Here is an 11,552-nt window from a genome sequence, read left to right as displayed (position 1 = left end):
AATAAGAATTAGGGTTAGGTGATCTATTTATTCAGTATAAATAGAAACCCTAATCTATCATAATTCCAAGAGAATTAAAAGAGAGTCAGAAATTAGGTTTTGAGATACAGGATCTCCAGAGAATTTTTTCTCTCCTCTTTTTCCCTAAGCTACCGCCCCTCTCTCTATTTTTGGGATTCGTCGTCGCTTTAGTTCGTGAACCAATTGTCTTCCTCTCCCAATTCTATTAGCGTGGTTGAAGGCTTGACCGGTGATACTAGATCGGGTGATTGATCCGAAATCCTTCCGCTGCAAATCAAGAACGGGATCTGTGCTACAAGAGGTAACTCGTAAACCCGTTTACTTATTCGGCTAGATATATATGTTGTGAATATATGCTTATCCCAACAGTTTAGAATAATAATAATTAAAAATTTAAAATTGGAAAAAAAGTTCACACGTAGGCATGTGAACAGTCTTTCTTAAATCTATCACACACCGATCCATGGAGGAATGAAATCGGACGAATTGAGTTGTTGTAATTTTTTAATATTTAGAATTCTTTAGAACTTATTATTTTTAACACATTTTAATACATATTTGATACTTCATGTATATTATTTAATTATAATATTAATAATTATAATTCAAATTATAATTATAATGTTAATAACTATAATATTTAGAATTTTTTAGAATAATTATAATATTTATAATTGTTTAGAATAATAATAATTAAAATTTAAATTTGGAAAAAAAAAATCACACGTAGACATGTGAACAATCTTTCTTAAATTTATCACACACCGATCCATGGAGGAATGAAATCGGGCGAATTGACTTGTTGTAATTTTTTAATATTTAGAATTCTTTAGACATTATTGTTTTTAACACATTTTAATACATATTTGATACTTCATGTATATTATTTATTTATAATGTTAATAATTATAATTCAAATTATAATGTTAATAATTATAATATTTAGAATGTTTTAGAATAATTATAATATTTATAATTGTTTAGAATAATAATAATTAAAATGTAAAATTGAAAAAAAAAATCACATTTGGACATATGAACATCACGCCTCACCACGTGGTGAAGCATGTGGCTATCATGCCTCACCACGTGGTGAGGCGTGATAGACACACGCCCGCGTTCCGTAGAGAGAAATTTTTTTTTTTTTACAAAGACTAACATAATAAAGGCAATTTTGTCATTTCACGGGACTAGGGGTGAGAATTGATGGCTAGGTATAACAAAACAAAATAAAAATTACATGACACTAACATTTTTTTTATTAGACTTAACCAATTATTTAATAAATAAACGCAATTTCATATGAAAAAAAAAATCTTATATTCAAAATCATTATATCTCAATATGCTCTAAAAATAGCATTTCTGTATTTTTTTTTTTTTTTAATAAAATTGGTATCTTTTGGTCCCTCCCTACCTTGGGCCATCGATGTATACTGCAATTGTTAGATATAAATTATTCATGTATACAACATCAGGAAACTCAAAATGACAATTTTTGTTTAGATGGAACAGGTTAATGTCAACTAAATTATAGGATTGCATAGGAGAATGGAAAGAAAAGCCTTTTGAAGTTGTTTTATCATATGCTGAATTTTTGCTATGAAATTTTTAGAATTTATACAAATGCAATAAATTTCAATTATAGGGATTTTCTTTTAGGAATCCCATAAATTAATTAAGCTCATGCATCATGAACACCTTCGTCCAACAACAATCAAAACTTTAGAATCTTATGAAACACTTGCATAGCTGGAGCTTGATTATGAAGTTCCCAGAGAAAAGATTTGCTTCTCATGGTTCTATCTCCTTCATGAATCAAAACAACAGGTGGAGTTCTGAAAATGTAAGTTTCGCAACAATATATCACAAACGAAGATGTGAAGGAACAAAAAAAATACATCAAGCCAAAAATCATACTTTTTGTTCAAGGGGAAATTAAAAATTGGTTTTGTATTGAGTCTGTCAATTCGCAGTTGCTTGTCACGTTAAAGGGTAACTATGGAAAATTAAGATAAATAGAACTCCTTTTCACAAAAAGCTCCAAACTATTACTAATCCATAATAGAAAGTCAAAATGTCCAGTGAAGTGTGAACTGGAAAGGTCCTAAAATTCACAGTAATACTGTTCAAGTGGTTGAGCCAATTCTCTAAGAACACCAAACCAAACCTTCCCTTGTCGTGTTCGTGTGTTGTCAGGTGCTGAAGTCAATAATTGCACTATTTCTATAAAAAGAAAGAAAATAAGTCTTCTAAAACTTATTCGAAAGAAGGGAAAAGGTAGTAATTTGTACATCTAACGCAGTAAATTGATTGAAAGAAAAACAAGATAAGCATACAGAGATCACCCATTAATACCTGTGTCAACATTGTCACAGGATATCCTCAATCATTACCCTTCATTTCATGACAGAAAACATTATGGCATGAGAAAAACTAGCTTGGTTTTATCATCTTGGATCAATTATCCTACATTATAGTGTATTACCTTACCTCGCTACAAGTGGAACCATATCCATGCTTAATTAAGATGTTGTTTCTAGACATTTCTTTGCCTAATGTTCAGTAGATAAGCAGAAAACCTAAAACCCATACATAATACTATCCGAGCAGAACGATAGTTTCTCCTCCAAAAACAACTTCTCCAATAAGCAAAGGCATTACACATTTACATAACCCAGTAGGTCCTTCAGCAAATCCCACGTTAGCCCCAAGGTAGGCCTGTAAAATCCATTAGGATAAACACTACTATTGAACTAGACAAAGCAACAAGCAATGAAACCAAAAATGGATAAAGTGTCTAAACTATAAGATAAGTAAGCCTCTCCAAACCATACAAGTGCACGGCGAGCCCCTTTCAACTAATGAATCACCATTAGAAAATCTAGCTAGTAAAATGCATTTCAAATATCTAAACATCAAAGCAAAGCAGAAAATAAAAATCACCAGCAAAATAACACATGAACCTACCTTATATTTAAGCAACAAACAAAACACATAACAGATTGTAGTTCAGCAAATTTATAATAGAGAATAGAACCAACCTTATCTTCAAATCAACAGCAAGAGGAACTCTGGCTACAATGAACAGATGAGCTCAAAGAAAACCTAACAAAAACATGTCTAAGAGAGCTATTACACATGAAACATAACTAAGTGCTCAAGAGTCTCACAAAATTAAGCAGAAAAGGAGATGGAGAGATAGAATACCATATTACAATTGGATTGGGACGTATCTCCAGCAACGAGCTTGAAGTCGAGGGTACTGGTTCATCTTCAATTCAATGGAGTAATTGGCAGAGAGAGAAGACCAGCTGTGAGGAATAACTGAAAAGATTCAATGGCAAAGAGAGAGAGAGAGAGAGAGAGAGAGAGAGAGAGGGGGGGGGGGTCTGAGATTGAGACTTAGGCAGGAGAGAGGGACTATGTCAATAAAGAAATTACAGATATGTGGTGTGTAATGGTGAAAACATCCCATTTTCTGTGTAATGGAGATCTTGTTAAATTCAACAAAAAATTCTAATTCTGTAATTACTATTACATTATAGAAAAACTAAAAATCCCATCCAAGCATTGTAATGGACCATGTAATGTAATGGGCATTAAATTACAGGGTTCATTACATCTTACCAAACAGGACCTAAATACGTCCGTACATCCACGCAAGCAAGCAGTGAACGACAAAACAGATTATATACCAAATCCAACTAAAATTCCATCCCTCTGATGAGATATATACAAAAAATGTCGCAGCTAGACTATATTTCAGTATGGTATAATCTACAAATATCAAAACAAATAATAATCATCATCAGAATCAAAGTAGTCGTCGTCATCATCTTCTTCATCTCTATCTCCGTCATCCCATATATTATCCTCATCCCATAGTGGACAAGTACATGTTGCCTTTTTGTCCTTCCACTCAGCTCCACAATTATAGCAAAACTCAAAACCACATCTGTAAAAACAGGAAGAAGCATAATGTCATAATGCATAATTCATCAAAAATTCAGACTGTTAGACAACAAGATATATTAAGTTGCTTCAGCTCATGTATAAAGAATAACATTACACAGTTTTTAAAGGTACTCAAATAATTGTTGATATCATATATGCTAGCAACAGAGCACCTAGCACTTCACTGCATGTAAGGTAAGGTCAGCCAAGACCAGTGGCAGATCCAAGATTCCTGTTAGGGGAATGCTTGGAGTGCTCTCTTGTGATCTATGGGTGCTCCATTGATATTTTTTGGGTGCTTTTGCAGAAAATATTAAAGCTTCATACACAGCTTCCATCGTGTTTTCCGGTGTTTTATTCTCTTCCATTGCCCAACTTCCTAAATCATATAAATCTATGGAAGATGAAAATAACACAATTGGGTAAATTACACCATGGCCACCGAACTTTACCCATTTAACATTGTGGTCCCTGAACTTCAATTCTTAACAGTATGACCATTGAACATTACACTTTTTAACACCGGTGGCCACTCAACGTCTCAAAACGACCGTTGACGGCCTCAAAATAAAAAATTCGAAAAGTTAATGATATTCTAAGGAACTTTAATTCTTGAAATTTTTGTTTTTAGGTCATTTAGGTGTTTTTTTTATTAGGAGAGAGAGAGTGAATTTGTAGAGAGAGAGTGAATTTGTAGAGAGAAAGCTCCAAAGAAGGTAATTTAGGAAAATAAAAAATATGGTTTCATGGTAAATGTCGTTCTGAACAACTTTAATTCTTGAATATTTTCATTTTGAGGTCGTTACCGGTTATATTGAGGAATTAGTTAAAGTTCAATGGCCACCGGTGTTAAAAAGAATAAAGTTCAGTGGCCAATACCGTTAAGAATTGAAGTTCAGTGGCGACAATGTTAAAATGAGTAAAGTTCAGTGGCCATGGGTGTAATTTACCCTAACAGAATTTACAAGTATCCAACATTGCTGTTTCTTCCTTCAAGTTTATTTCAGATCAAACCATTAAGAGATTTACAATCTTACAGTCACACTACAAAATTAGATAGGCAAGGTTGGTACTGTACCTGCAAGTCATGTGATAGCAACCTTCAGCAAGTTCAATCATATGGCTGCATTTCACGCACTGGCGCCATAGATTCCTAGTAGCAAGAGACTTCAGTTTCACATCTTCTGCCGGAGGGTTAGGATGCAACCGTTTGTAAATACCACATGTCATGTTATTATGCCAGGGGACCTTGCAATTAATACAGAAAAGGCTATGACATTCCAAGCATTTCCGAGCACCAGTACGTTCAGAACCAACAATTTCTTTTTTGGCATATTCAGAAACATCATGTTTTGACATTAATGCCGAGCAATGGGGATATGGGCAATAAACTTTCTCTGCAGCGGGAATAGAAGCTTCTTTTATTCTTTGGCGCATTGTCTCTGTTAATTTAGATGTCAAGAACTTCCTAGAGCTCTCAACAGCAAGCTCAGACTTACATCCTTCATGAGGACATATAGGCACCATGCCATGAAGCAACTTGACTTCCACATGCTGTTTCATACAAGAGAAACAGTAACGATGCCCGCATCCATTAACTGAAAATATGTTTTCAACATCAGTATCCTCTAAGCAGATGACACAATTCTCATTAACAATTTTCCGACAGTTTGGTTCTGCAGGTTTTTTTATCTGAGAAACTATTGCATCTCTTGCAAGTTTGAATGCAAATTTAATATCATTACGTGCCACAAGAGCAGGATTGCAATATGTAAATTTTCTTTGAAGAACAGACACCTGATTTACTAGCATGGCAACCTTCTGCTGCTTGGTTGACCATCTTCCAGTAACCTGCATAGCATATAAGACATTTAACAGAATTGAAAATTATCACACACCAAGAAAAAGAAACATTAGAAGAGCTTAGCACAAGTTCTTCAAAAAAAAAATTCAAGTACTGAAGAGTGGAATGGGAGTATGGGCGGCCCGGTGCATTACGCGTCCCCGCTGAGCGAGGGTCCGGGGAGGGGTCCCACCACAAGGGTGTACTGGGGGCAAGCCTTCCCCTGCCAATTTATTTGGCAAGAGGCCGCTCCTAAGACTCGAACCCGTGACCTCTTGGTCACACGACAATAACGTTTACCGTTGCGCCAAGGCTCGCCGTCCTGGAATGGGAGTATATAAAAAAAAAATATCTGTGTAGTTCAAATGCAAAAGAACAATCAACTGGAGAAAACCAGCAAAGATGAACATCATAGTAGTACACAGTCCAATCTAAAGGCTGCTAGGTGAGGAAAGGTCAAACACATTTCAAACGCCCTTTGAGTTTTATGGAAAACATAAAATAAAACAATATACGACAAATGGGTTCCAAGCCCTAAAAACCACACTTATTTCAAGTTTTATTAAAACTCAGATACAGTACGACCATAGTTGTTAAGGACGCGCCTTACGCACGGCTCAAGAATAGAGGAGCAGAATAGGAAGAAGATTAGAAAGAGAGAGAGATTAAGAAGGTTAGTAATTCTCATTGATACTGAACCTTTACAAAAGCATGACATAAATAGAAGGAAGGATATTACAGCTAACCTAGCAGCTAGTACTATTCTACCGTCATCATTCAACAGCTGGAATAACAACCTTCTAACAGACCGGAAACAACAAATTGACAACAGTAATAAAATAACAATGACAAGAAATAACAGATTAACAATAACAAAATTTAACTAACTTCCTAAGATAATTTCCCTTTTAGTCCTTCTACTTCTACGCTGATATGTGACAAAAGACTAGAGAGGGATTAAGAGCAGAGTCATGTAAATAATAGTGTCCACTCAAACAGAAACTGTGACACGTAGAAACAGAAGAAACTGCGACACGCAGAAGAACCAGCAGAGAACGTGCAGCCTGGAATGATCTTGATGATGATCATTAGTTTTACTTTTAGGCGTGTTTTGTTTTTATTGAAAATGAACGGCTATTAGTTTAGTAGCATTATTTAGGTACTTAAGACGTTAAGTATATGTTAATGTCTTTGTGAAGTATGAACTTAACTTGGCGTTTTTGACATGTAGTATTATGTTTTTATGTGGTTTTGTCACATAAGTGTGTTTTTTTGGTTTATGCTTTAACTAGTAATAGAATATTAATTACTAAGGCAACAACAAGGTTGATCTTAGATTAAAAAAAAATTGCAACACTTGGTCAAACAAAATGTTTCAAATTCAAAGATGGATTAACTAATCCAATAGGCATCCTTAAAATTTATATCAGCTGCTTATTACATTCCAAAACCAAGGGAACACGTTACACAAGTGCAATATCAAGTAAAAACTTAATATCAATTCACAATTAGTAAAGCACTTCATGAACAGTGCAGAAGCTACAATTACTTTACTCAGATGCCAGTTTAGGAAGCAAAAACTGTACTGAAGTATTATACTATCAGTAAAGAACACAGCACATGATTTAACTAAAAACAACATAACTCGAATCAACAGGCACAATCAAAACTTTATACCAACTCCGTACCATCGTTAATCAATCATATTCGACAAGCACAAGAAGAACAACTTCAATTTAACTTAAATTACAAAACTTACATATTGATAAAGCGGTTTATGATCACAATAAATCGTGATCCTCTTCAGTTCCAGCGCAAGAGCAGCATTAAGTCCTTCAATTAATGCCTTAACCTCTGCTGCGTTCCGGCTCATTCCATTCCCAATTAATGGCTTACTTATCTCAAACACCAAATTATCTGCCGGGTCACAAATTGCAACCCCAATCCCAGCCAGTATTGCCTTCTGACCCCTGAGAATCTCTTCGCTCGCCAACCCCTTGAAATACAATCTGAAAACACTCCCATTATCCTCGACATGTCTAGACGTTCCCTCGCCAAAAGGTTTCTCAAAATTATCTCCCCATTCGCACCAATCTTCATCAGGAATTCTCAAAATTTCGCGCGCGACTTTCTGGTCGTGGATTCTACGATCAAGATCTTCCTTCATTCTACGCATTTCGAGTTCAGAATGTTTCCGATCATTAAGCTCTTGTTCAAGCCTGTCGATTTCTTCTGATTGAAGAGAAGGAACGGTGAGGTTTTGCTCAGGCGGAACAGTAACCGACAGAGAGGATACCGGTGGAGCTGTTGACGAAGAAGAAGGGAGGATAGCGACGGAGGCATTGATGGCTTCTTGGAGTTGAAGTTGGAAAGCCAAGTCAAGGTCTGATTCGAGAGATTGAGCCGCCATAAGTTCACGGCGTTGCTCAGAGAGGATGCAGTGGAGGTCGTCGTCAGCTGCCGGAGGAGAGGTGGTTGTGGCAGTGGTCGTAGCCATGTACACTTTGCTTGAATGGATTAAACTTTAAAAGACGTAAACAAAAAAACCGGTGATCTAGCGGCGTGAGGAGGAACTGGCAGATGAATAAATAAATGAGAAGTTTTACTATACTACTTCGCGGGGTTAAAGATAGGTTAGTTGTTGATTGATAAAATTGAAAATTAAAATAACTATTGAATTTTAAGTGCTGAATATTATTATAAGTGTTAAAAATATTGAGTGATATAATTATTATAAAAAATATTAGTTGATAATATTTAACTTAAAATATTAAGTTAAATATTTTGACTTACCAAAATAAGTGATTTTTAATTTAATTTATTAATTTAAGTGGTAAAAATAATTGTTATCAAATACACTTAAATTAAATAAGTATTTAATATTTTAATTTAAGTCATTAAGTAGTTTATCAAACAAGACCTTACGGGGTGTTTGTTAGAAGAGATATAGGAGGTGTGATAGGGATAAAAAAACACGAGATAAGTTATCCCGTGTTTGTTTGGAAGATAGAAGAGTGAGACATAGGAGGGATAAGCTTCTTATCCCTCGAATCCTATACCCAAGAGGGGGTGGTATAAGGAGGTGAGATAAGCTCCTGCGATTTTAATAGGATGGAAAAGTATATCTTATCCCTCAAATTAATGTTATGTATTTTAAATAAGGTTAAAATAGTAAAATGTATTATTTTATCCCTATCTCTATCTCACGTACCAAACATTGAATAATAATTCTCGACTATCATATTTTTATCCTTATCCCAACCATTTATCCTTGTCTCTATCATATTTTTATCCTTATCCCTATCCCAATAGAATACCAAACGCCCTGTTAGTGTAGTCACATTAACTAATTAGTATCTGTACTAATAAATGGTAAAAGGAATTTGAGGGGAAAAAAACCGGTTAGATTTTTGTGTGCTTTTTTTCTATATATTTTATTCCAAATATTTGAAATTTAGATAAATTTTCAATCATTATTAACGAAACACTCTTTGCAGTTATGAATATCGTTATTTCACTCTATATATACGTTATGTTATCATTCGTTAGTAGTAGATAAAAAACACGTGTACACTTGAAAAAAATTAATTTTTTTTAAACAAATTTATCTCGTACACTAGATTAAACACATGTATGCGTATATGATATATTTTTTAACTTCTTTTAATTGTTTTCACGTGTGTATATGTCGTTGGCCCATTGATGATGATGAGCGATACATGATAGATTTAGTAGAAAAAAGAAAAAAGTAATATCAAAACAAATGTATTGGTTTAGAAGTATTATTATTTTTTTTTTTGAATAAAGTTTAGAAGTATTATAGAATTTCTAAAGTTTTAGTTTGAGAATGTTTCTACTAAAAAGAAAGAGATAGACACCAACTCAACTTTTTTTGTTTTTTTTTAATCAAAGAATGTTGTTTATTAAGAATCAACCTCTAGGGAATTACAAGTAAAAATAGGTGGAGTATGCAACCATACTCCAGGATCAGACACAGATTCTACCGCCCTTGCAATAACATGGGCAGTTAGATTCGCGGATCTTTTTACATGAGAAATTGAGCAGTTAACAGTAGAATGAATTAGAAAGTAGTAGTCTCCTATTATTAGCTCCAAAGGAGAGCTATCAGTCGGTAGACGATGTAGTGCACTGACCAAGAGTTGCGAGTTAGTTTCCACCCGAATATTTTCCCAGTTGGTGCCTTTTATCCAACAAAGTGTCTCTCGGCATGCCAGTGCCTCTGCCAGAAGAGCATCAGACACCTGACCACACCAGCCATTTTCCGCGGCCATAAAACCTAGTGCCTTGCGAGCTACAAAGCCATATCCAGCAATATCGGAACTTGGGAAGAGAGCAGCGTCGAAATTGATTTTTATCTCATCATCAACAGGGCGCAGCTAGCGAGCAGGGGAAGATGGTGCTGCTACAATCGCCCGACGGGCCTGGACAACAGTCCAATTCGAATGTAGTGATACTTCCTCCTGGAGTGTCTTTATGTTAGCCCCGTGATTGTTCCAGACTATATCATTTCGATTTTTCCATACGACCCAACATACTGATGCTGCGAGCCCTTGGATCCCCGCCGATTTTGCTGCGATGATGAAGTCCCAGAAATCCATAACGCTGTCAATTACCAAACTCATATGTCCAATCAGAGTCTTGGCCTAGATCTGTTTCGCTAGCGCACATTTGAATAAGGCGTGAGCATTATCCTCGGGATGATTCTGACAGACAGGGCATAAGGCAGGGACCTGTATATGTCGATTTCGAAGAGCCATAACAGTTGGCAGACAACCCACCAGAGACCTCCACACAAGCTGTTTAGCCTTTGGAATTGCCTGAATACGCCATAATCCTTGCCAATTACCGAACCCCGCATTTGAGACTTGGACGAGTTCGGCACTAAGATGTGTGTAACCTGACTTCGCTGAGTAAATCCCCTTGGGGTTTAACCACCAGTCCCACTTATCTTCCACATCTCTTCTACTTAGTGGGATTTCCTTAATCAACTGGCAATCACGAACTATGAACAAGCCATTCACAAGTCCTTCATCCCAACTTTGCCCATCCAGAGTCATTAGGTTCTGAACTAACTGGATCTTAACATTCGGTAAACATTCACTCTCCACATATGGGTTATCATTATCCCTTAACCAGGGGTCAGTCCAGATATTCACTGAATCCCCTCTCCCAATCACCCGACGAGCACCCACATCGACCAATTTCTGAGCCGATATAATGCTCCTCCATATAAAGCTGGGGTTAACCGTGAGGTCCGCTTCAAGAAATGACACATTAGGGTAATACCTAGCTTTATACACTTTAGCAACCGGTGAGTCTTTCATTTGAAGTAGGCGCCAACCTTGTTTAGCTAACAAAGCTAAATTAAATTGATGAAGCTGTCTAAACCCCATACCTCTAAACTTCTTCGGCTTACACAGTCTATCCCATTTTTGCTAATGTAATCCACTGTTTCCCTGACCCGAGAACGAGTTCAACACTTTTTCCAGGTCTGAGCAAAGCAAATGACGGAGCAGAAAGAGACTCATTACATATGAGGGCAAAGACTGTAAAACAGACTTGATGAGAGTTTCTTTACCTACTTTAGACGATGATTTCGACTGCCAGCTGATGCGTCCCCACCTAGGTTAGAGATGGGAACTCACTAAGGGATAAGTGTACCCCGTCGTTATCAAGTAATAAATTTCTGGTTTAAGTCCAGGTTATTGTCC

General features: G+C 36.0%; 1 protein-coding gene and 1 long non-coding RNA gene across 2 annotated transcripts; both read right to left on the bottom strand.

The window, feature by feature from the left end:
* Positions 1-2,115: 2,115 nt before the first annotated feature.
* Positions 2,116-3,362, bottom strand: LOC136221648 (uncharacterized). Its single transcript, XR_010685243.1, has 3 exons — positions 3,231-3,362; positions 3,065-3,128; positions 2,116-2,741 (listed from the first exon to the last, which is right to left on the bottom strand). It is a non-coding gene; the product is annotated as an uncharacterized lncRNA (long non-coding RNA).
* A 140-nt stretch (positions 3,363-3,502) lies between these two features.
* On the bottom strand, positions 3,503-8,388 carry LOC136224299 (E3 ubiquitin-protein ligase RSL1-like). The gene is made up of 3 exons (XM_066012593.1): positions 7,580-8,388; positions 5,056-5,828; positions 3,503-3,978 (listed from the first exon to the last, which is right to left on the bottom strand). The coding sequence occupies exons 1-3, from the start codon at positions 8,315-8,317 to the stop codon at positions 3,810-3,812; spliced, it is 1,680 nt and encodes a 559-aa protein (XP_065868665.1). The 5' UTR covers positions 8,318-8,388; the 3' UTR covers positions 3,503-3,809.
* Between the last annotated feature and the right edge of the window lie 3,164 nt (positions 8,389-11,552).

The sequence above is a fragment of the Euphorbia lathyris genome, chromosome 3, assembly GCF_963576675.1.
Source record: "Euphorbia lathyris chromosome 3, ddEupLath1.1, whole genome shotgun sequence".
In the NCBI taxonomy this organism is placed as follows: Eukaryota; Viridiplantae; Streptophyta; class Magnoliopsida; order Malpighiales; family Euphorbiaceae; genus Euphorbia; species Euphorbia lathyris.
This window is presented reverse-complemented; position numbering and strand designations above follow the sequence as displayed.

Bases quoted from the DNA above. Each gene is read 5' to 3' on its own strand.
- LOC136224299 (XM_066012593.1), bottom strand. From the start codon at position 8,317: ATGGCTACGACCACTGCCACAACCACCTCTCCTCCGGCAGCTGACGAC. The intron at 5,829-7,579 runs GTAAGTTTTGTA...TATGCTATGCAG, and splicing joins ATAAACCGCTTTATCAATAT to GTTACTGGAAGATGGTCAAC. The intron at 3,979-5,055 runs GTACAGTACCAA...CTGTTTTTACAG, and splicing joins TGCTATCACATGACTTGCAG to ATGTGGTTTTGAGTTTTGCT.